Source organism: Astyanax mexicanus, chromosome 1 (genome assembly GCF_023375975.1).
Source record: "Astyanax mexicanus isolate ESR-SI-001 chromosome 1, AstMex3_surface, whole genome shotgun sequence".
NCBI classification, from domain to species: Eukaryota; Metazoa; Chordata; class Actinopteri; order Characiformes; family Acestrorhamphidae; genus Astyanax; species Astyanax mexicanus.
Genome location: NC_064408.1, coordinates 101,816,879 through 101,843,495, shown reverse-complemented (window position 1 = coordinate 101,843,495; position 26,617 = coordinate 101,816,879). Strand labels below are relative to the sequence as shown.

General features: G+C 39.0%; 1 protein-coding gene across 1 annotated transcript in view; it reads right to left on the bottom strand.

The window, feature by feature from the left end:
- Positions 1-26,617, bottom strand: part of vipr2 (vasoactive intestinal peptide receptor 2) — a 63,449-nt gene that overhangs the window by 10,711 nt on the left and 26,121 nt on the right. The window contains exons 3-9 of the mRNA XM_022681137.2: positions 19,893-20,000; positions 13,891-13,982; positions 5,169-5,266; positions 4,653-4,791; positions 3,656-3,806; positions 2,293-2,353; positions 2,014-2,083 (exon numbers count right to left, since the gene is read on the bottom strand). Coding sequence (XP_022536858.2) covers positions 2,014-2,083; positions 2,293-2,353; positions 3,656-3,806; positions 4,653-4,791; positions 5,169-5,266; positions 13,891-13,982; positions 19,893-20,000 — 719 coding nt within the window. The remainder of the gene's footprint in view (positions 1-2,013; positions 2,084-2,292; positions 2,354-3,655; positions 3,807-4,652; positions 4,792-5,168; positions 5,267-13,890; positions 13,983-19,892; positions 20,001-26,617) is intronic.

Below are 26,617 nucleotides of genomic sequence, written 5' to 3'. Positions count from 1 at the left end.
GTTTTGACCTGGATTTGAGCAGACACTGCTGTCAAACTCACCCCCCCCGCTCCATCAGCAGATCAGTGCTCTCTTGCAGGTGAGCTTATGTAAAATGAAAGTGTCACAGCAGACCCAGGGGAGTCGCGCACGCTGGGCCAGGGGGGAGGAGGGGGATAATGACAGCGTGTCTGCTCCCGGAGGCTGGAGCTCACACTGAGGGAAAGGCACCGAGCTACTCGGTCGCTCGCCTGACAGAATTCGTCCTAGCTTGGTTTATATTGTACGTGCATTTTTTGACTCCAGCCTAAAGCGGTGATCCGCAAGTATGCAACTGCGTCATAAGGCTTATGCAAAAAAAATTTATCAATTCATTTTTTTTTATTTGGTCATACTTTTAACTATACATAGTAAATACAGACTCTTAAAAATAGATTTGGTCAACTGTAATTAGGAACTGCAGTGATGCACGGTTTCACGAATTTAGCAAAATTTTCATGGAAGTGTCACAAGGAGGATACTTTCCCAGCAACCTCATTACAACCTACTAGTGGAGTAGTACAGTATTAAAGTATTTGAGTAATTTGAACATGATGACCTACTTTTAGATGCTCCTCTAGAGTGATGGTCTATATTAATTTGCCTATATGAATGCAAATGAATTTGAAATGCCAGCGCATTCGCAGACCCCAAAGGGTTAATTGAGTAAAGTCGTATTCAAACGTTTGGAAGGTTTACCCAGGAGGTAAACAACAAAGAATATTTGTCATTTTGGCTAGATGCCATAAGTTCAAAGTGAAGTATGTCCAATAGTAAAAGAGCTAAAGGGCATATCCTCTGGACCAGAGGTTCTTAACCCTTCTTACTGTGTGACCAATTTTTAGTATTCAAAATATTCCTCTAGCCCCGTGGTCAACAAACCCCCTCCGAAGCACATCAGAGAGGAATGACAGGCATTGTGGGTCTGAGGTGAATTTAGGTTCATGAATTTAGGTTCATGCTGTTTCTCATCATTTATCACAATGGATATAAACCAGTGCAGCAGCAGTTTCACTTTAAAATTATGACATCTATAAACATTATCACCTATTACATATATTACAAAGTTTATCTATATAGGCACTTGATTAGATATTATTTGTTTAAATGTAAGTGTGAAAATTTCCTCCTAGCACAAATGTGGTCAGTTAGTACGTTTGCTGTCTGAAGTTCATTTCTGTTTTTATGGGGCTAATGTAGATAATACGCAATTGAAATTTAAACCAACACAACACCTTTGCCCTTGTGTCTTCTTTTCTTGCTTTCTTTGGGCTTTCCGTTTCTGTCCTGAGTTTCTGTCTCCCCCAGCCTGTTTGTTTTCTTCCCCCATGTGCTCTTTTAGCACATGGCCCCGCCCGTCATTAGTGTTCCCACCTGTCTTGTTTGTTACCCTGCCCCCTCATTACTGGTCCCAGGTGTTCCTCACTCTCTGCGTGTATTTAAGCCTCCTTATTGGGTCTTTTGTATGCTTTGTGTGCTCCTAGTCTGGTCTCAGTTTTTTTCTTTCTTTTGCCTCATTCTTGCTCAAATATACTCATATACAAGCTAAGTTTGGTAAAACAAAGGTTCCGTAAAGATGGTGGTTATACTTTGTTGTTTATAATTGTATGAATTGTGAGAACCCCTTTGAGGATTGTGATCCCAAAGTTAAGAATCCCTCTTTTGGATAATACTCAACTGTGGGTTTAGGATAACTAATTGGCTAATAAACCCTACATTGAGGTACACTCATTAGAGTGCCTACTTTTCGCATAAATCTGTATCTTTCTGTAAGGAACCTTTTAAAGGCTTTAAACAATGTAGATCTGGTTCCTATCATCACCACTGAGAACCTGAGAACATTCTGGCTTTATGGTGCATAAAGAGACTCAGAGTCTGGCCCAAGAGGTCTGAAGCCAGCACTGCTGCTCATTCTCTCATTCTCATCAGTCTTATCATTCGCTGATGTTCTACAAACAAGAACAACAAAGAGTAAATAAACAGGGTCATGCTTACTAAAACAGAAGCCATGATTGGCCAGTTGATCACCCGCCAATTGACTGCGGAATCGTTTCTCTCCCAGCATCTGTTCAAAGAGAGGGGAGAAAATTGTCATCGCTTAGATCCATAACAGAAGTCTGAAGTGACCTAAATGCTCCACTTTCAGATGAAAGAAAAGCATGTTTTTCTTTTCTCTCTCTTTTTTTTTACTGCTATAGGCCATGTACACCATACTGAACAATACTGTGTCCTCTGAGAGTTAAAGGCATCTGAGAATGGCCTGGCTTTACTCACCCTGTGTCCTCCAGGTATATCCTGCAAATGATCCACGCTATCACAAAGATTGTGGGGAATCCTAAGGGAGAGCGAGACAGTGAGAGAGAGAAATAGAAAGACAGTGCCAGAGAGAGAAAAAGAGGTGTGCGATCAATTACTGGTGGGTTTCAGGGGAAAGAAACATAATTACAACTCTTCTTCTATAATGCATGTAGAGTAAAGGCCCTTAGTTAAGTAGCTTCGTTTATAATTTGTCAACTTCCTCAAGACTCTTGATGCTTTATAGGGGTCTGGGAAGTATCTGAATTTCTCCAAATTGGGCAATTGCTTATCCTGGGGTTTATTATGATGCCCAGTATATCATTAGATGGGAGCGAAATTAGGGGTGTATATCACTGTCTGGATCTTGGCGGAGATCGCAGTCTGATTCTGAGTGGGGTAAACAGTGTAACCAAGATTACGAAAGCTGTTGGTGCCGATGGTGTGTGATGGGAAGAAGAAAAAAAGAAGAAAAAAAAATCTTGTAAACATAAAGGAAAGAAGATTGTTTATTATCCCTGTCATGATGAAAGGGAATGTTAATGAGGTGCTGATGGGATATTTCCTGCAAGCCATAGTCCATCCCAGGGCCTTCAGACACAGAGACTGAACTGCAGTCACACTCTTTTCATTTCTCTGCTTGGCAGAGGCTTCACTCCACGGAGACAATCAACTACAAAGACGCTTGATACATAATGCAGCGCAAACATGGTGAGAAAAGCCAGTGACGAGCCATTCTCTTCCTCACGCTCTCTCTCTCTCTTTCTCTCTCCTGTCTGCTGAGCCCCCTTTCAAGAGGAGAAAATGAAAACGAGCAGAAAGGCAAACGCATGGAGAAGTGTTATGAAAAGAAGTGTATGTGTGTGTGTCTGCACTTGTGTGTGGATATGACTTGCCTCTTCAATGAAGATTGCTCTGCTTGTGGCCAGCAACTGTCAAGAAGAAAGCTGACCAAACCCACCCTGATTCCGAATGCGCTTTTATCCCACCCCCTTGCTGAAAGACGAGTTGATCCCAGCAAATGCTCGCCATTCAAAAACGAAACAAAGACATCACTGGCGTTCAGAGGCAGGAACGTGATTTCAGGCTTTGGTTTGAAGGATTATACGTGACGGCGGAAAAAAACTCAGGAAATAGCTCCAGAACACAACACGCTCCAGCCGTTTAAGGATGCCACAATGGTGTTTACCTCTGCTCTGGGCACAAATCCAAAATCCATGAATGGCTCGGCCTTCTAGAGCAACGCATGAGGTAAATCCCATATGGAGTGAATTGCTTAGTACACAATGTGTGACAGTGACAGCAGAGTGTGTGAATCTGAATGAGAAAAAATGAAGTTTACCCCATCCGATAAAGAGATAGACAACGAAGTGCCGGTTCTTGGAGAAGATCACCATCAGCAGAGTGTGCAGGTAGAGGCCCTCCACCAACAGCCAGAAGAAATTAGCCATGATGAAGTAGTTAAAAATGACCAAGCTGGCTTTGCACCCAACCTGCAGAGCACACACATAACATTCTGGTGAATATCACCACCATACAGTGTTTCTTATGTCCTGCATAACACTGTATGGCATCAAGTCAAGATACTGCCTCATTTATTAATAAACAAGAAAATTACTTTAAACTAATTTTGCAATTACCATAAATATTATTTATACTATATTTTGAAACATTGCTCTAATTATATAGTTAAAAGCCATTTGTAAGGTTAGAACTGTGGAGGATCATCACCATATCTCAACCCCAACTCCCCAACTCATCCCAAAATTAGTGGGTGGATCACCATCATTTCAGAGAAGACAGTTCTCACACTGCTTCACATCTCAATGCTGGAGGCATTTACACCTCTCTAATCTAAACCTGGTATTAGGCATAGTGCCAATAGGCTCATGTTTATCTGCTCCAGAGAGTCCTTTTCTACTGACAATGCTTTATTATATAGGTATTAGACTTGACTATGCTGGTTGGCCAGCATGATCAAAAAGACATGGCCAACATCGCAAATAGTGCAAATATTCTATTATGATTGACAGTATGACAAGGGAGTTGTAATAGTATTTGCAATTTTTGCAGACTAGACTTAGCTGTAAAGTATTCATTGAACAGCATAGTGGCTAACACCACAGAGGAAAATGTTTCTTAATAATATACATTTAAATTTGTGGTTGTAAGGTGCAAAAACGTGAAAAGGTTCAGGGGGTACTTAACACTTTTGCAACTCTGTAACTAACAAATAAAGGAGTTATTTCATATTTGTACATGTCGTACATTATCAATATCTTGAAATTAAAACAACATTTTAGAGTGAAGGCATTTATATTATCAGCTTTTCTTCTCACCAGTGAGGGCTGTTCATGACACTGAATGTTCTCATTGTGGGAAAACAATATTGCATCCTTGATAAGCACAGCAATCGCTCTTAGGATGAAGGAGAAGAAGAGATTCAGATGGATGTAGTTTCTGGTGCAATGAAGCTTCCTGCAAGATATGGGAAATGGAGAATATTCAATATACACAACCGTGCTTTCTAAGATAACAATTTCCTTTGCAAAAAGGCTAATCCAGTTAAATGTTAAGCAATTCTTAATTCGCCTGCCTCCCAGCTTTTATATGAATATTTCAGGCTCTCAGTCATATAAACACTATCAAGACGAGATAGAAGGCCAAGCATAATGTTTACACTCAGTGTCAAAAACTCTGAATTATGTTCTTTCCAAAAATACTGCCAAACCTCGACTCCTGTAATGATTACAATTAATATCTGACACAGCTGTCCATTCACAAGGAGTCGAGTGTTACATAAAGCAGAGTGAGAGAGGATGCGTCCGTCTGGCTGAGGACTCGTTTCTTTGTACCTGAAGAGACAGAGGATGGTGCTGCCGGTGATGAGCGCTATGAGAGAAAGGCTGTGGCCCAGCGTGTACAGGGTCTTCACCACAGTGTAGAACACCAGCTGGACAAATAAAAAGAACACACAGTTCAGTTTTCATTTTTGGTTCCTAGAAAACATCAAAAGAAAAGCTTATTCCTCGAAACACATTCTCCTGCCCCCACCAGAACATCAACAGCTATAAATAAATGGTAAGTAGATAAAATTCACGGCAATCTGGCATGCATAAACAGTGCCAACGACCCCTTCAACTCTTTGACCAGTCGAGCATTAACTAAGGCAGACGTCCACTGACCCGATGATGACACGTGAGGCCGATGAACATGGAAACTCAGAGCAGGGCAGACAGCATGGTTGGTGGGAGAGGAGTGTGATGGAGCTCAGATAAGAGCATCCTCCATAAACAGCATTCTTCAGGCCTTACACACCACCTGGCACATCCACACACGGCTTAGACTAATTCCTCATAACCACCAACAGCATTCCCCATCTAGACTCCACATTAACAGCATTCCAAGTAGAGCCCATTAAATTTTATAGAATAGCCTGGACTCTATATATCCCTTTTTATTTATACAGCACATACTTAAATGATGTTATTTAAAGTTGTAATGTTTTAGCTGCCGTCGCTTTCCATCTTTAAGGTAAGGCAAATGTGCTTGTATAGTGCATTAATCTGACAGACCTGAATATAACACAATGATCCATAACAATAATCAATAGCACTGAATCATTGCTTCTTATATGCTCCCAGCATTCCAGCAGCAGTAGATGAAGTACGCAAACCATGTACTTGAGTTAAGAGTAAAGATACCAAGGGTAAAATATTACTGTAGTAAATTACCTCCTTGTAGACCTCATCTTTAGTAAAAATATAAAAGTATTTGACTGCAAATGCAATGTGATTTAATATAGCTTTAATGTCCTTTTATCTTTTTTGTTGCATAAATTGCATACGTGCATGGTACAGGTTTAACTCGCACTTGTGGATTGCACGGCAAACTGTGTTCACAGACAGCGATACTGAACTCCAAAATTGAAGTGTTTCTGGGTTCATGCAGTGATTTCCAGTATGGAATCAGTACAGCCTCTTTTTAATGCAGTGCCGCCTGAGGGCCCGAAGATCACCAGCATCCAATACTGCCGGTCAGCCTTGTCCCTTGTGAAACAGGGAATTCTCGCTTTCCTCTGAATCTTTTGATGATGTTATGTACTGTGCTGATTGAAAAATGTAAATTTTCTGAAACTGTCCCTCAATTTGTAGATTTGAGTTTCTCACAGATTCATGTAACTCTGCCCAGCTTCGATTCTGAGAGACTCTGCCTCTTTAAAATGTACCTTTTCTGCTCAGTCATGTGAGTTTGTTTGCAAATGCTGTTTTAATTAATTTAACTTTTTTAAAAAAGCATTACTGACATCAGGGCCGCCGCTCTGCATACGCAGACAACGCAGCCAGCGTTAGGCCTCAACCATTTTGCAGTTGCAGGGAGCCAAATTGACTGAGAATGAAATGTGTTGAAAATGACATTATTAAATTTAAAACCCAATGTGAATTATTTATGATACGCTCATCTTTTTTGTCTTTAAACATTGCATGGGGCACCTACTCCACTACTTAAAAGCGGCACGTTATTATTTTTGTGCATAATATAATGCCCCCACCCCTATTGCCTGAAATGGCACGGCTCGGTTTGCTCTGTTGGTTGTTGCCAGATGTGACATTTTCCAGTCAAATAAATAATCAAAAAATGCATGGAGGCGCTAAATCTTGCGCATGTTTAACCATTTTTAAAGTGTATGTGGCCATTCTATACAAAAACTTGTCCAGTGCAATATTTGTGTAAGTTAAAAACTTAAAATAAAATAAACAAATAGGATGAAAAATCGTAACTTATCTGGCAACCTTAGTCCTAACTAAAGTAGCAACGCTACTTGAGTTTGGCAGGAGACAAGTTCACCGCGCGAAGTTGCTACTAAATGGTAATTCAACTATGAAGCGACGGTTTGAGTCTGGAGCTGAGAAGAAGAAAAAGAAGCAGAAAGATGAGGCCCATGCATCCCTTTCTGGTGAGTAACTTCGATGATAAAGGTTTAAATAGTTTTGATTACTTCATGTTCAGTGGTGTTGCCTGAGCTAGTTACGTTGGCTTTGCTGACCAGTTATGCTTAGGGCCTCCAAAACCTTAGCAGCGGCCCTGACTGACATAAAGTTCTAAGTGAGTTAATGTTTTTAATGGTAAATAATCTCACTTTTACCATCTGATATGTGTTCTATTTTCTGTTGCAAACAAAATGTGGGTCTATGAAATATGCAAATCATCAAATTATGCTTTTTATTATTATTTTTTTTTAGATTTTCCAACTTTTTTAGAATTTGGGTTGTATATTTTCCACATATTCCATCATTTATCTAGGCATAGGCCCACACAAAGTTGTATGTAGTTGCACCAGTGTTGAAGCATGAGGCATGAAGAATGCGTACATTAGGTAGCTAAGTCCAACAAGACAAAACCCTGATTGTGAAAGTGTCGCTTTGTTGTGTTTTTATGCACACAAAAGTCAAAATATTTAATATTTACGTTATATAATAGAGTATAAAGTAATATTAAAAGTTCAGTTAAAAAGACATCTACAATGGAAATAATTCTGTAAAGATGCACTTACTTCAAAAAGATCAACTTACATACAGAAATGAATTACATTTGCATACTTCACTTTTGTCCATCTCTCCATTTCAGTGAGTATCAGATGACCTTTTGAAGCAGTGCCACATTCAAACTAAAACACCATCTCCTGTTAGACCAAGGAGGCCATGTTCATTCAAAAAGAATTAAAATATTTGGACATTCTTCGGTGCTGTGCCCTAGAGGTTAACTGAGTTACAGCAGAACGATGGCGTGAGACAGGAACCAGTCACTTTGCTCAACTCAGGAAAGCTTCTAGAGGAAGCCAGCTCATTTCCTTTTTCAGACAGACACTTATAGGGTTGGCAGAAGAATATCAAGAAGCCTCTTTGGAATGTATTTTTGGGGATGCCCATGGAAAGTATCTGGAAAGTCTCAAATAAAAGGTGACATTAAAACAGGACCAGGTCCTGTGAAAGGTCAGCAGCAGCAGCAGTATGACAGTACCTTCTATCAAAATACTCTGAATCTGTGAAGTCTACAGGCCAAGGTTATGTTCCCTGCCTGTTGGTCCTGCTGGATGATTAATCCACAGTCTAGGGAACAATCAAATGCCACCTCAGAGATATTAGCTGATGCGAAAAAGACAAATGGGTCTAATAAACACAGGCGTATAGCAAGGTCTTTTAATGTGAGTTGTACTCTAAAATGACCCTAAAGCAGAATCGATACACCAACATTAGAGGACCAGCATTCATCATTCATCAAAGAACTCACTGTAATTCCTCTACAAGGCAAACTCGCCAGGCCGTTCTGATGTACAGCAGGCCTCCGTCTTGAAATCAGGCTGCAGATGAGCCTCGGTCAAGGTCAGCCTATGTTCCCCCCCCCCCCATCTTCCCCCAAAGCCTCAGGAGGGGAACTCTCCGTCATCTTCACTAATTTCAAAGAGAGAAGGAACTCCTGTGAGGCACAGATTTTGCCCTCTCTGGCTTTACTACTCCTCATCAGGAAATTGCTCTGATGTTTAATTTCCCCCCAATCGCAGGTAGTGAATGGAAAACAACTCGCCGCCCGTTTCATCCTTGATGCTTTATGAATCAGAGAAGCATCTGGGCAGCGTCCCAATACCCAAGACTGACAACAGTCGTGCAGCTTCTGATTGGGGTCAAAAGTGCACCTCATGGGCAGCATGTTTTGAGTCTGTGAAGCATTATGAACTTTTATGAACTTTCCAGGAACAGTGTGATCAAAGTAAGCTCTTGTTGTTGTGTGGTCAGCGGTTGCCTTTTTGCTGTTTTCTCCCCCCCAATGCACACTTTATTAGATATAGATCAACAGCAAAACTGTGTTTTGAACTACAGATAAATAAATAAATAAATAAAGACATGTTCAGATTCTGACAGAATTTCAGTGCATCCCTAGCAGTATTCCTAGTATTCATTTATAGCCTTATATGTAGTATTCTAATACTATATTTTAAAGCATAAACAAATAAAGTAAGTGAACAGCACTTGTAACACAAATGCGCTTTATCCTGCTAAATAGGGGTGAAAAAATTCCTCAAGTAATTTGAGCATCTTGATGCTCTTGATTTCTCTGCCTCAAGGAATCGATTATTTAATTGTAAAGCTCAAAGCACAATATTTCGCACAATATGTTTACATCACCTCCACAAAGGAAGAAGAAGTTGAAAGCTCACAGACAAAGTTAACTATAAAAAAAAAACATAAAGCTATTATGTTCTCACTAGAAATGAAGAATAAACATCATCACATTGTTAGCCTTTTCTGTTTGTTTTTTTTCGTTTATTGTTTGATCTTCTATTATTTAATCTCATTCTACCATGTATTAGCTGTGGTGTCATTATTTAGGTATCGTATCAAAAGTCATAATTTTGGTATTGTAACCAAACACTATTTGCAACAGTTTTAACCAATAACCAATTAGTTATTCGTTATTAAGTGAAATGTTATATTTTCTCTAGTGTATTTATGATTTTATGCAATTTTTTATGTTTTATGCAATTACTTGAATAATTAAATTATTATTTTTTTTTCAGTAAAATAGTCAATTACTAAAATATTCGACAGCTGCAGCCCTAATGCTAAGCTATGATTTTGGAGGATGCACTGCTCAGCAGCTGCAGCTCAGTAGCAAAGTATGCTCTTTGATTGAACTGTAGAACAAGCTTTAAATTAAACCTATTTACCACTGAGTTGAATCATCCTCCTCAGGGCACACATCTTGTGCTCTTCCTTTACCCCCGGGTTTGCGGAGTTTCACAACTGCTTCAGAGGCGGCACAATTCCCGTCTCATCACTGTGTGCGTCTAGGTGTCTGATCCAATCCCCAGGATCATCTCCAGCAGTGCTGACAAGCCACTGAATCCGTGCGAGCGGCTTACTCAAGCATGAGAGGAGTTTGCCCTCACTGCTGAGTCCCTAGACGTTTAAGCCCAAACCCCAGCAAGCTGTCACACAAAGCACACGGCCTGTAACATCTGAGCAGCATCTCCTGCTTCATGCGCAAGGATAATTATAGTTTTACTGAGGATCTCTGATTCATTAAAGCTGCCGTACACTAAATTAGCTCCCAAGATAAGAGCTTTTAAGTGTGAAAGTGAGGCCGCGCTTCTTCTATCTGATCAGATAAGGAGCCTGAGTTTCAGTCTCAGTTCAGTTTCCCGCACTCTTTCATGAGTCTTTACCCTCCCTTTCATCAAATCTCAGTTATATAAGTGACTGGATCTCTTTATGTGAATTATAACAACTCTGCAGCTGTCTGTTTGTCTTATGCTAATAATTCCAACATGAACACGTTAGAAAAAAACAACACAAGACATGATGAGATGTGAAAATGTTTTAAGCAATAACAGGCCACAGCAGTGAACTGTGAAAAAGGTCACAGTTACAGATATGATTCAGCAGACTAATTTATATAAGACAGCCTGAGCTGAAAACTGCACAGTTCTAACTGTCTGGTTATAATTTAAATCGTAATGCAGAAGTAGGACTGTCACTGCACCTATGATTAAAGCCCTAATCCTTAATCCAAACTGTAATGAGAATTGGATGCCTGCTAATTTTATGCCAGATAGTCTTTATGAGCAGTAACAAGGGTTCACAGCTTAAAGAACTGTGTGGAATTGTGGTTCTACCTAAGGCATTTAATAAGAGACACAACTACTCACCATTCTACACAGCATTCAAAAGCTATAGGAAAATTGCATCCACCAGATGGTTAACTAGTAAATACAACTTCGACATTCTTCTAAATTAGGAGATCCATAAGATAAGACATAATACAGGAAGATCATATATCATGTACCTAACATCTGGGGTTATATATTATGGCATTCCAGTCTCGCTACCCTTCAAGCTCACTACATAGGACATTACAAAATTTGGCCCACAACATTGACACCACTATTCCAATATCACACGCCCCCAAACAGCCTATGTTTTCTTTGCTCTCAACCACACTATTGCCTTCCCCAACTAACCTTATTCCTTCTTATCCACAACCCTCTGACTAGATATTTTTTCTAGTTTCTTCATGACTAGACATGACCGCACACAGCTCCTAAATTATAATTACAAAAAAAGTAAACTGAGTTTTAAAAAATATGTAATTGGTAAAAGGTTGTGTTAAACCCTATCTGGACAGGATTAGTTTCTCAGGGGGTCCTGGGGTAATGGTCTTCTTTGATTTTATTTTTATCTGGAATGACCATGTATGTGTTTTTCCTCTGTAAGTGACGTCCTCTGAGAAAATTACAGGCAGAATTATCTGTTTTTCGTAATTTTAGTCCCGTACGAGTTTTGTCTCCTTGCGTTTAATAATATAGCTATTTGTCTACTGCCACACACCATAATTACACTTTGGGCGCACGTTTCCACGGAGATCCACGTAAACACAACAGTGAGTACAAATAGAGGAGCTACTGAACGCGATGTCAAAAAACTCACTGGTCCTTCTGTTTTTTCAGTTGCTTCATACGTCACCTTTCGTAAACTTGTGTATGTATCATTTTAAATCTGCAGTTGGACAAGTACTGTTCTCCTGGCAACCACCTAACCAAGACTCATCTAGATAACACGTCTTCACTTTTCTAGGGTCCAGTGGAAGAGTGCTTTACACCACTGCATCCAACGCTTTGGTGCTTTGTGTTTTAAGGCCATTCCATTAAGCTTTCTATGCTCTCTACTGTTCTTGAGCTAATCCGAAGGCCACATGAAGTTTGAAGGTCTGTAGCAATTGACCCTGCAGAAAGTTGGCGACCTCTGCGCACAATGCTGCTCAGCTTTCGCTGACACTACTCTGTTATTTTACATTTTACATGAATTGCTGGTGTTCCCAAACACTTCCACTTTCTCATTAAATCACTAACTGTTGACTGTGATATATTTAGTTGTGAGGACATTTCACGATCAGATTTGTTGCACAGGTGTTGCATACTAGTACAGTACCACGCTGGAGTTCACTGAGCTCCTGTGAGTGAACCATGATTAAATGATTTGGATGGGTCAGTGAATACTTTTGTATGTGCTGTTCAGGAGGTCCTGTTGTAAAATAATTAGCCATGGGGCTACACTTGGGGCCTTCCTCAAACTGTAGCCACCTAAATAAGCTAACTCAGAGTGCTATCACTTCTATAAACAGGATCACTTTAACAAATGTTCAAAATCATTTTTGTTAATGGTTTAAAAAAAACCCACAAAACTTAGACAAATGCATTGAGACAAAGTATCTTCAAGGTAGAAGGATCAGCTTACTGGCTAATGCAGAGGGAAGCCAGATAGCTAACGCTACTGCTAGGACGCTGAACATCATGTCTGTATTTGTTAGCCTCAACATCAGTGGTTATGCCAGCAGTGAGGATATCTTAATTGTGGTGGATTCACAGTGAATGTATGACGTAACTTGTGTAAAACTCAAGCTACTGTAGTGACAGACAGTATTCCTCAGCAAAACCGATGAAACTGAGGGATGCAATGCTAATATTACATAACACATCACAGAGCATAGCATGCTAGTTTTGGTCTGAAATGTACTTATACAGGTATGTGCACTAGTCATTGATGTATTGTGCATTAATTATGTAGAAAACTCTAAAGACTTTCTCTTGGTTCACCCCCTTGTTTTCTTGTGGATCACCCCTTGCAAAGCATCCAGCCTTTCCAGTTCAGTGGCTTGCTTCTTCTTTATTCAGCCCACTACCCCACAGCTGCACCAGCGGACAGCCACAAGATGTATCCACTGATTTAATGCCCAGTTCAAAAAAAGAAAAAGGCGGCTGCATGACCAGAGAGAATGGTCAGTTTTAATGAGGCCTGATAGGTTTCAGTATAAGCAAACTGAACACTTACCTCCTCTCCTTTCAGGCTACATCTACTACTCTTTCAGATGAGAATAAATCTGCTTCTGCTCTTTGAGTCTGTTATCATCTGCATCGCTTTTGGCTTCTGGCGCAGCTTCTTTTTCTACACTGTAAAATCACTTTCTCTGCAGTCTAGCAGTTTTTTTTTTTGAAGGAGAAACATAATATTCACTGCAATTTGGTGGGAAGCCCATCAAAATAAACCAGAGTCAGAATCTCTCTCTCTCTTTCTCTCACTCTTTTCAAACACTTTTCTCTGCTTTTTTGTGTCACTCCCACACATATACAAAGGCACAAGCACACACACACACACGAACACACAAACTAACTCCCAAAAAGCAGCCTCAGCTGGCAGAGGACCAGGCTAGGGAGCTGAGCGGTTTGGACAGAGATGTTCAAGAGCCCCGAGGCTCCAGACAGAGCGATTCTTCAGTCAGCGTGGCGCTCACACAGCGGACGACAGGGGCCACCCATCAGTCAAAACGCATCCTTGCTGCATGAGTTTCCACCCTGACTTCATTACCTTCTCTTATCCATTCATATGTGTCACAAAGTTCAGACTGTGAATACATGATATACAGTATGTCCCAACTGTCCCAGAGTTCCTGTCTGGTGAGATAAAAAAAATATATATTCCTCATGAAAACTTATGGCGTGTGTCCCAGTGCCATCCCACTCACCTTGCCAGGCTTGGATTCAGAATAGCACACGCTTTTGACGCTGGGGTAAGCATCCGACCATCCATTAGCTGTACAGTTCCTGCTGATGTTCCCTGAAAGACAAAATGACATGAGGAGACTCTGGCCTGCTCGTAACATGTTACTAAGCTTTAGAGAGTAATGGAACACCACAGCAAACAAGTAAATATTCAAAAATCACATGGATTAGGAACATTAAGGCAACCAAAAAGTTTTTAAAGGGTGGGATTTCAATTGTGTTTTTTTCAAGCTGAAACAAAATCCATGCCTGGCCTGTTTTGGCAGGAACCCTGTACAGGTAGAAACATAGCTATAGTGTAGGCAAGATTACTAAAAGTAGGACAGTTGTTAAGCAACACATTAAGTATCTGTTTGGCATCATAAGCTTATATGTGCATATTATTCTCCTCTTGGATAGGACCCTATGAAATGTTTTTACATTTTTCCAAATTCCATTTTTTGTTCCTATTTTTGTGCATATGTTCAGATATGTTGGTAAAATACTTTTTGTGTCTTTTCTATAGCATTTTTGCAGAAAAGCTGTTGCCCAGATTCTGAATTTGGCAGCTAATACAGCATATTTCAATTATATCAGGGTGCTCTGAGGTAATCTCTTCAAACTTATTCCCACACAACACATCCTGATATACAGAACATGTAGAAAGAAAGATGCATGTTGGCATATGTTGTAAACTCACATACTAACAGAATAAATTACATTTTTTGGACAATACTTTTTTTTTTGTAATGTTTTTTTTTTTGCAGAGTTTCATCGTTAAATCTAAAATTAACATCTTTAGAGTTCAATTTGTGCTGAAAGTTTTACACAAAAATGTATCTGCAATCAAAATTGTATGAATCAAAAGGGACAAATGTATGTTGCAAATTCTGAAACAGAACTTCTGTATGAAAAATATTTGTGTTTGCCAGTCTTTGCTTTCCTTTTGGGGGATTTTGCTTCTGGAATCTCTCATTTGCTTCTGCTTATTTTTTATATTTCCATATGTATTTAATAATCCATTTTGACTCCTTCCCAATGTCATGTGTATTTGTACTGTACATAGACAAGATGAGTGACAGGACAAGGGCTCTTTTTTGGGCCAATCTGATTTCAGCTGTGGCCATTGTCCCTGTGGCCCACCCATAGAACCACCAGTGATTTTGAGTTTTAGAGAATAAGGGGAACAGTAGTTTTGCTTCAGTGTGGCTAAGATTATAATAATTATTGACTTATTTTTAAAGATTATTATTATTTTGTCAACAAATATCTAAAAAAAAGGAATATAATTTGGACAGATAAAACAAACATTTGTACAGTGAAAAATGTGCAACAGTACTCTGCCTACTATTGTTCTTATGATTTACAACTACCTTACTGTATATCATACTAATCTTTAGTTATAGTATACATTTTACTAACCTTATACCGTATATATTTATATATCTTATATAAACATATTACATGTGTTATAACATAAGACTCACATGCTTTTTTTAATATACAGTATTATTCAGTGCAGTTTCACCTGTGAAGACTTTTTTATACACTGTGATCTGCCTCTCACTATCTGCGGTCATATTATAGCAGACACCCTGCTGAGAGCTTGTCATCATTTATCATCATCATCGTCAGCACTGCGATCTCACTTGTGTGCTTTATTTCCATATGCCATACTGCTGAGGGACAGTCAGGCACTGGGGGCAGAGACTAAAGGCTGAAGACCCTCCTCCATACAGCACATACTGTACATGCATGTTTATGGCTCCTCCATTAAGGATTAGTGTGTAGGCTTGATAATAGCATCAGTAACAAAGCATTTGCCTCCCACACAGGATGTTCCAGAAATAGCTGCCATTATATCTACCACTGACTTCACAGACAAATAAGGCATTATCTAAACTTACAGCACATGATAATACCAGTGCTTGTATCAGTAGCTATATATACAAAGATAGCTACACATACATATACATACATAAATACATACAGTAACAGCAAACTTCTCATTCAATGTTTTTCCTAAATGAATACTAAAGTCATCCAGACTGTAAAGAAACACCTGATGAGAGCCATAACGAATTTGAGGGTCTTTGTGACTGCACTTAAGGATACTTTCAAAGTTCTTAAAATATTTTGTCATTTAATTTAAGTATTTTTTATTTACTTAGTTGATTAATTCTTGTCATAATATGGATTAGGATATTACTCAAATAGTTCTATTCACTGTATACCAACTCTACCAACTTCACAACTGATGCTCGCAAACACGTTAATTAAAAGGCAATAAATTCAAGTAATGAACTCTTGACAAGTTCAGCACAGCTGTTTACTGAAAGCTGAACATTCCAGGTGACTCTTCCTCATAAAGCTGACTGAGAAAATACAGCCAAGATGTGCAAAGCTGTCATTAAAAAAAGAGGTTCCTACTTTTTGAAGAATCTAAAATTAAGAGACCACTTTAGTTTCTGAATCAGTTTCTCTGATTTTTCTATTTATAGGTATATTATTGAATAAAATTTTGAATAACATTTTTATTCAATAAACTACGGACAACATTTCTCCCAAATTCCAAATATAAATATTGTCATTTAGAGCATTTATTTGCAGAAAATGCGAAATAGCTAAAATAACAAAAAAGATGCAGAGCTTTCAGACCTCAAATAATGCAAAGAAAACAAGATCATATTTATAAAGTTTTATGAGTTCAAAATTAATATTTGTTGGAATAACCCTGGTTTTTAATCACAGTTTTCATGCATCTTGGCATGTTCTCCTCCACCAGTCTTACACACTGCTTTTGGATAACTTTATGCCACCCCAAGGGCAAAAATTCAAGAAGTTCAGCTTGGTTTGATGGCTTGCGATTATCCATCTTGATCTTCCTCTCGATTATATTCCAGAGGTTTTCAATTTGGTAAAATCAAAGAAACTCATCATATTTTAAGTGGTCTCTTAATTTATTCCAGAGCTGTATATTCTGGTTTGTTTTACATTGTATACATTTATGAAGTTGTGACTCAAGTGTAGCAGTTTAATTGTATTTATTATTCGTATTTAACTCGATGATACAATTCTGTATTAAATAAAAGGTCCAGACTTGCAACCCATTCACGTCACCAAATGCTGCTGGAGTTTCCCTGAAAACAGTCAGTCATATTTAGAATCATGCTTGTTTCCAGCACCTGACATTTTTCTTTCATCCATAAAAATAAAACTCTGAGTGAATGTGCCATAAGACAGCCCCCAGAACATGGGTAAACACTATATATAACTGTATTTAAATTCCGAGAAGCTAGAAGGTCTGAATGTTTAATGATTTCTTGGGGTTAAAGCTGCAGAGTTGAACAGAATAGGGCTGTAAAGCACTCAGAGTGAGCGAGGGCTGAATGTAAACTCCCTGGACATGCATCAGCATGGCTGTTTATTTCGGTCTGTGACCACCATGAAACAATAATGGCACGCACATACACATTTACATTGACACACACGCAGTCCATGCTCGCACAAACACATGTCAGAGCACATGCAGACCACCACACACCTGCTGGAGCATAAATCCTGATGTATAAACACATAGATAAAGGCCCAAAGGCCCATACAGGCAAAAGCACACATGCACCCACACCTCCGGACACAAACAGGCACTCAATACTTCTTTCCAGGCAGCCTTGAGTCCCAGCAAAAGGAGGATGCTAATCAGACGTGATCGGACGTGCATTTCTGAGCCACTTCAGCGCAACGTCTGTCCAACTGTCAGCTTCTTTTCACTCTGAAGGTGACGGGTCAGTCGGACATGCTCACATCCAGCGCGATGTTAGCTCTGGTGACAGGGGACAAAGTAGTCGCGGTACAGTTTTCTCCCCTTTCCAGAGGGCAGTGTGGAGAGGACAGGTGGGCAGTGGTAGTAAGAAGGGAGGGAGCGAGCGACTGAAAATACAAGGGAGGGAATGGAGGCCTATTTCAGCCCACACAAGCCTGAGGCTCCAGCACTCTGAGTCTGTCTGCTGGAAACAAAACAGCCAGCGCAGGCCCAGCCAGCCCAGGAGAGTATGTACACCATTAACCTCTTAAAGAGAGAGAACAGGCAGTCACAGCAATTCAGCTGAGAATTTATGCAAACGCTGAGCTTTTACAACTCTATCTGCGAGCGTGAGAGACGTGCTGAAAAAGCACACCTCTTAATGAATCAAGCTGAAACCAGGAAAGGGAAAACCACACATGAAGAGCACACGCCACACTCACTGCCGTCCTCTCACTGCCCACTGTTATCATCTGAATGTAAAATGAGTGCTGTTTCCCTGTTAACTCCACTGAAATGTTTCCTCTGATCACGAGCGAGCTTTACTCAAGCCATAAATTAAACTCCAGCAGTAGTCTGCAACTACACGCCTGCAGGCATTCTGCCCATGTAATCCGCCTGTAATTCGTTTAGTTCTAGACTTTATTTTTAGAAACAACAAGAAATAATGAGTTGATATTCAAAATAAAAGCAGCGTATTAATGAAGGCGAAAAGTCATTTGCTTTGCAATTATAAGGTAATGAATCCATTTACGTACAGCATTCTTGAAGGTCTGGAGGCTTACGTTTTGGCTGTAGCTTGAAATCAGCAGTTTTATAGCAGTTCTGACCAATAGCAGATAACATGCAATGAACTGTGAGTGATATAATGATACATTCTACTACTAACACTAGCAATTTAGGCTTTATTACTAATTATCGAATAATAAGATTAACATCAGAAATATGACTCAGGTATTATTTGCATATGCAATTTTTGTCTAATTAAGCATAAAGTACAAAAAATATAAAATAAAATAAAAAATAATTTGCCTTAAAGTGTAACATACTATTGTGATTATATATTTTTCGTGAATGCATGGTTTAGTGGGAAAAAAAATAAATAATTGTGACCAAATGGAAAGCCCTTCTAATATCAGTTTGTAGGTTAATTTCAGTTTGTGCACCTGGGTTTTCCGTTGCCAAGATAGCAATACCACAAAAATCACTTCAAGACGACTACTGCATTGTTTTAGATATATTCATAAACTCAGTCACTATTTAAACAACACAGGGGGAGACATGCAAATAGACTGTTGTTGGGGCGTAAGATAGCAATGTGCAATTGCGATGCACCTTGTGCAGGGTATAAGATAGGACCCAATATCCTATGATTTGTGTATTCTTGTTCTCCATGAAGCCATGGAGTATCAGTGCAGTCTAATTTTTAAAATCATTGTGACATGTGCAAAAGTTTGGACACCTCTAATGCTTATATAATATTGTGCTCATTGAATATCTATCCAGACGTTTCAGCAGCGGGTCTTTTTGCGAGAGCTCTCAGTGTCAGCACGTCTCAGGACAGAGCTATGGAAGAGTAAAAATAGGCGGGATGCAGAGCTAAATGCACCAGCACTGTGTGGAGGGAGGAGGAAAAAAGCATGCTGGTACTGCGCACTTGGCCTGCACCCACGGGTCACTGAGCAAGACTGAACAGAGTGGGGGGGCGGGGGTGATTCACTCACTCTAGCCTTTGGGATTCCAGAACCTACCCTCATTCCTCACAACACTCTCACATACACTCTCATTTCTCTCTCTCACTCTCTCTCTCTCTTTCTCACAAACCCACACTCATGCAACAGCCTGCCAATGAAAGTCAACTGTCCCAAATATAGCTCTTGTTATTTTCTCTCGAAAGACATGTTTGTTCTATCAAGTAATCATTCATATCTGTAATTTATTACACATTGCGTATTGTTTGATGAAATGGTGACAAGTTTTTGGCTAGTAAAAGCATGTGAACCTCATGAGTAAAGGCTCTATCTATGCATACCCGTGAAAATAGCTAAAACACGCTGATAATATTTGAAGAATTAGGTGATAAAGCACATCATGTATCATGGTTATAATCTCTCAGCAGTCACAGCCCTCCTAATGCTCTTCTAATGGCTCATCATGTGGTAACGATATGTGGAAATGAATTACCGTCCCGGCCGAAGAGGTTTTTCAGCGAGTCTGGGCAGGTATTGACGACCACATCCCCAACCTCTGCGTGGTGCCAACAGGAAATGTTGTCCCATATGCCTCTGCAGCCTGTGGAGTGGAAGAACACCTTATTACATCAACGTTAAAAAGAGCAAACAGCATCAAGGCTGTGAGAAATTCACCATGTGGTCTATGTAGATGACCCTGACAAAGTAGAACTGTGAGATAAGTTCATTTATTCAGCCATGGTGAATCAGTAAGTAGTTGCAGAACTGGTCAGCAGTCAATATTACACATCAACAGAAGATGTTAACATGTTTTATATTTAGTCATATGAGACAAAAATGCAATCAGTAGTTGTATATTTACTTTATAAATAAAACTGCTCCAAATTGATTGTGATGCTCCACTGACATTTATGACATATGGAGAATAGCATGTATGGGCCATTCCACCGAATGGGTGCCGTTTGCTTGTTGTAACTCTTCCAAATGAAACTATTTTTTTTTATCTTTTTTCAGCTCTAAATCTAATAACATATATTTAACTATTCAAAACATGTACTAGTCAAACTCAGGCAGCTTTACTTAATTTTTGCAAGGATCTTAGGCTGAAGATGCTTACAAAACTCATGTGACATTTAAAAGGCATGTTTAAAAGCAAGTTTACTAATTTTCTTGTTTTTCTCTCAAAAGTCGTTATTTTAAAGAAATGGTTGACTGCATGTTCAAATAATTGATATTTATGACAAAAAATAATCACTCTTGTTAATGGCACTCATTTCTGTTACTGGCACTCACTGAGTTTTTAGCATAGAATTAGCAAAAACATGAAAAATAGTTCAATGGTGGCTATGCTAATAACATGAGGACACTGAGCACATTCTAGTGTTTTTTTAAATGAACAAAGAAGAATAAATGTAGATAACAGGAATGAGTGTTGGGATTGACCTCCTCAGTCATAGTTACAATAAGATCAAATATACAAAAAAATAAATGAAGGAATTTAATTATGGTTTTTCCATGATCTTCAGAAAAACCAGCAGATGTATCTTCCTGTTGAAGATGTTGAATTAGTGAAACTCGAGGACACAACTAAAATGTATATTTTAACTTAAATATTATAAATTTATTATGACATTGCAAAAACACAACAATGCTAAAAATACAGCTCTGAAGGATTTTAATAAATATTTTAAATGGTAAAGTTCATAGCTAAAGAGTGGGGACAGGTAACAAATGCTATTATATATAATATAATATATATATATATTGTGAGCTAGACAACGTTCAATCCAAGTCTTGTATTGTTATTCTACCATGTCAGTCCACATGCTTGGTTTACTTGCAGTATAAGCATTGTTTCTCTCAGAAAAGCATGTGTAAAATGTGTCCAGTATGAGTGCCTCATAATATGAATTACACTTTCAAACTGTAGTAGGAACCCTGGAACAAAAAATACCAATCCCCAAAAAATGCTACAGTTATAGTTTTAGTGGGGAAAAAAATAAACAATTGCCCCAGTGCCCCCCCCCCACCGCCCCAGTGTTACAGAAAGATGTGAGAGAAGAGAGAAAAAGGTGTTTATAGAGAGAGTGAGAGAAAGCCATAGAGTCATAGTGAGACAGAAATATATTTATAGTGGATAAAATAGGGATCTCTAATATACAAAATGGTTTCTCTAAACAATATTCCCCAGTAGTTTTTATAAGTGACCAAATGGAAAGCCCTTCTTAAAAAAGGTATATTAATTTCCTTATATGCAAATATAAATCATATTTTAATCATATTTTTCAGAACTATAAATACTGTAAATGTTTCATCACAAACTAATGAGAAAACTGTATGAGTAAAATAGGACTCTGGGAATTCTGGTGAAATAAAAACGCAAATCCAGGTGGTGGAAGCAGGTGAGAGGGAACTAGGTCAAGGAAAAGAAAATGAGGGAAAAGGCCACATAGTTCCAGATGAGATACATTCTACAGCCATCAATCATATCCCTATTCATAGTCTAACAATAAGAGAAGCTGCGCAGAGAAAACAAATCACATTACAGTACTTCTGTCATTTTTAGCCTTGTGTATTTCATAGTGTCATAGCATCAGTGCCAGTGGAAATAAACAAAAAAAAAAAGAATTTTGTTAAAAATGCAAAAATATGCTAATTTGGTAGACCTGAGAGAGATAGTGTATTGTAGAACAGAAGTGTAGAGAGGTGTATTGTAGAAGCTCAGGAAACACTGTAGACATGGTCTGGGTGTAAATATTAAGTGTGGCTTTGAGGCTTTTGGCTTCAACCCCAGACAGAACTCTACAATAATAAATCAAGTACAATAAATGTACTTTTTTTTATAATTAATAGATTTTTGTGTCCTGCTCAACAAAAGTTAAGAATTAAGGTGCAATTACATTTTGTTATTTGTTTATTTGAACTTGGATAACAGTTTTGTTCAGTCAGTTGATTACATTCCTGTTTAAGTGATAATTAATCGTGCTATGACCTTGGTTTTGGGGGTCTGTGTGTGTTCAATACAGGCAATGTGCACATGCTTTTGATTCAAATATTTGTTTTACCTGAAAGAGATGCATCTTGGTTGAATTGTGTTAAATTGTGTTCAACTGTAAGGCCCCCCTTACAGTTGAAAAGTGTAATTCACATTTTGGGACACCAACAAATGAAACACAGCTGAGATGTATAGACCTGTCTCTGAAACTGAAAGTAGCATGTGGACTAAGGCAATAGGAATGACATTATTGGAGTTTAGAAAAATATAACACTGTAGGATTTACAGGGAGAAAGAGTTTTTGTTGAAATGCATTGACAATATTGTTGCCATTAAATCCAGAGAAACACAGGCAGAGTGAACGTTGGGTGGTGGAGGGTGGTGAAGGTGCTGGCCTCTCTGTCAATACATAACAAAATTTGACTGATAGCTTTTTATTGGTAGACTAGTAGGAGGGGCGATGCTCTTAAGATCCTAAAAATCTCAGTCATTCTAGTCTTTATATTGTCAACTAAAAGGTTATTGAAATTAAATACTGTTTGTCATTTAGGCAACTTGAAATTCATTCATAATAAATTACTTAAAATATTACATGGATGTTTTATTGATGTTTTACTAAAAGCATACAAAAACGATAAAAAACAGTTTCAACTCGGGCTGAATACTGTATTATACTTGGTAACCAGGGACTTGTCACATGCAGCTTGGGCTGATTGGCATATTACACTCACAACCAGGGTGCTGGAAAAAGCAACAGGGGTCAATAGCTGTATTATACTCGGTAAAAGGAGTGTTGACACAAGTGGCTTGGGCTGTTTGCTAAATTATACTCAACAAATAGGGTGCTGGCACATGCATCTAAGTGGCCCTGATGTGAACTGAGCATTTGGGCCAGAATATGACCTAGATTCAAACAGAACCCAGACCAATGCAACTCAAACTGGGTTTGGGGCATAGAGTATTCAGCTAAAGTGTTTTTTTCCATCTGGATTTCCAGTTTTATACATTATAGTACATCACACAGTACCAGAAACTACTTATCATATTTGTTGCACTACAAGACATACTTAAAAGTATGTCTTATACTTTGATTTGCCTTTTGTATGAATTTTACCTGTCAGGTTGTAAGGAGCAATGAAGCCACTCTGCTAAAGTACAGCATTATAAAGAGGTTTCAGTTTAGTTCCCATCAGTTTTAGCATTACACACTAAGCACTAGCTATTCGTTTGTTGAGTTGAGTATTATCGGCCTGTAGCCTGCTTCTAACCCTGGCTAGCACTACTGGAGTAGTATTAGCATTACCAGCCAAGCGCTATTATCAGCCTGTAGTCTGCACGTTTAGTTTGTTAAAACAAGCTACGTGGGATGAACCGCTAGCTAATATCGCCCTGGTTTACCAAAAAAACACAGTTTAGCACTGTCGGGCAGCAATTAGCATTTAACAGTTAGCCGCTAATGCTTTAGTTTACTGAAAATCTGGAAATCTAAGCTTACTGTAAATAAATAGAAGCTATTTCTCGCACAAATAAACAGTTTTCAGGAGAGAAATCTGTGTAGATTAACATCTAGAGCTTTTTTGACTTGTTTGACTCATCTGAAATGTTTTTTTTTAAGAACTAGTATTGTTTACTTAACTTAGCTTAGCTCGCCACTGGGGGTGAGACCTGCTGAATTAAAAGGGAAACATGGCCACATCCCTGTTCCTAACAAGTGACGCTTAAAATGTGCCTTATAATACAAGGTGCGCCTTGTGTATGAAATAGACCAAAAAACAGACATTTATTGATGGTGCGCCCTATAGTGCGAAAAATACAGTAAGCGTATCTGCCTGAGATTACTTAACAACCTGACAATAGTACAGTTTAGATGTGCACTGTATTTGCACTAGGTTATTTGGTGTAGTACAATATTCTGAAAAATCAATAAGCAAAAAGCTAAACTGATACTTCTTGCTTCTGGTCAATGATGTACATTTTGTGCAATCTGTGTGAATCAGACTTTTTGCCAGACTGCTCTTAAACAGTACATGCTGGAGGAAAGTCACTGAGTCCCACAGGACAGACTAACCTAGGGTGGTGAAGCTAGATCTGACCCAGCTCTTAAATAATGAGCTGCTTCTGTCTGAGTCTGATGTGAAAGCCTGAAACATAAATAGTGTGCTGGTCAGAGAAGACAGGGAGCTATGACACCGCCATCAATCAAAGTGGGCAGGCCAAGCACTGTAGTACATTAGAGCTCTGGAACTTTAAAAACGAGTGAAAGCCAGGGATTAACCCAAAGTGTAGCGTCCGTCTATTAGCAGCCATTATTCGCTGCTTAATAGTGGAAATTCTTTTGAACAGAAGGTCTACCAGACACAGATGAAAGAGTTCAGTTCACAGCAATAAAGAAGGGCAGAGGGGACAGACAGACATCTGAAGAGGTAAAGAGTGAGTTAGAGAGAGAGACAGACAGAGACAGAAGGACGCTTAAAGAGGGAGTTACAGACAGAGAGAGAGAAAAAGACAGAGAGACAGAATGACAGCAATAGATGGAGAGGGAGTGAGAGACTTGGAGAGATATAGGATGACAGAAAGATGTTTACAGAGGGAGAGAAAGCTATAGACAGAGAGAAAGGTGTTTATAGAGGAAGTGAGAGAGAGCTTTAGTGGAACCGACAGATATTTATAGTGGAAGAGGAAGGGACATCTACGGTATATAGAGTATATATAGTATGTAGAGACGGTAAAAATAAGTCTATAGAAGGAGAGAGAGAGAGCGAGAATCTATAGAGAGTCCGAAAGATGTTTACAGACGTAGAAAGATCTATAGAGAGGCACAGAAATGTCTACAGAGGGAGAGAACAGGGGAGTGTGGGGAGGGATAGAATGAGTGCTAGAGTGAAAAGAGTGAGAGAAAGAGTTTCTTTGATTTAACCAAATTGAAAACATCTGTAATATAATCAAGAGGAAGATGGATGATCCCAAGCCATCAAACCAAGCAGAACTGCTTGCATTTTTGCACCAGGAGTGGCATAAAGTTATCCAAAAGCAGTGTGTAAGACTGGTGGAGGAGAACATGCCAAGACGCATGAAAACTGTGATTAAAAACCAGGGTTATTCCACCAAATATTGAATTCTGAACTCTTAAAACTCTACGAATATATCTTTGTTTTCTTTGCATTATTTGAGGTCTGAAAGCTCTGCATCTTTTTTGTTATTTCAGCCATTTCTCATTTTCTGCAAATAAATGCTCTAAATGACAATATTTTTATTTGGACTTTGGGAGAAATGTTTTTCGTAGTTAAAACAGAAAATGAAGTGGTCTCTTAATTTTTCCCATATGTAAAACACATATGAGACAAATGTATCTGAGATATAACTGCATGCAGAGTTTTGCAGCAGTCTGGGTGCTTTTTTGTCAATGAATGTAGAGAAAAAGAGAGAAAGGCAGCGCTAGGCAGAGGAACAGGAATTAAAAGAGAGACAGAAAAGCAAGAAAATTAGAGAGACAGCTACAGAGAAAGTACAGAGATAGGGAGTCTGAGAGATTACACTGTGAAAACTCAAGCGCTAATAAATACACTGCAGTGTCTCATCCTTTCTTAAGCAGCACCAGCTGGTCCGTTTCTGACTCAGTCGCTACGTATCGTGAAGCTAAAGTGTCTGCCGGAGCCTAAACCCATTCTTCACGTCGCCTTTGCTCGCTGCTCACAGGCCTCTTTAATAATGACGACTGGAATCTCAGACAGTCACGTGACCGCGTGAGCCTCGGACTGCCTTATTTCAAAATGCCACAACGTGCACAATGCGTTACTGTCACGTAATAAGTGGCCTTAATTTCTCAAGCCAAGCCCAGCTTGTCGTTTTTGCTTCTTGGTAATTCAGCATCGGTTCACAGAAATGTGAACACACCAGACAAGTGTTATGATTCTCCCTGACAGTTAACGGTGTTCTTGCTAGTTCTGATATAAATAGGCCACATAAGTAAACAAAAGTCCTGCAGAAGCATGTCATGCGCTTAATAAAAACCAACATGAGTTTTAGGCTCTATTACAGTTTCCCCTCACACATCGTCTTTAACAATGGAGTTGCTGAGTGGTGTAAATGAATGCACATTCGTCTTCAGCGACGGCAGTAAAAAAGGGCTGCAGCGTACGAGTCGCCGCTTACTGTCGCTTTGTGTAACGCTCTAGCATAGCATCCAAGGGTTTAATGATTAATACACTGATGCAAACATCAAC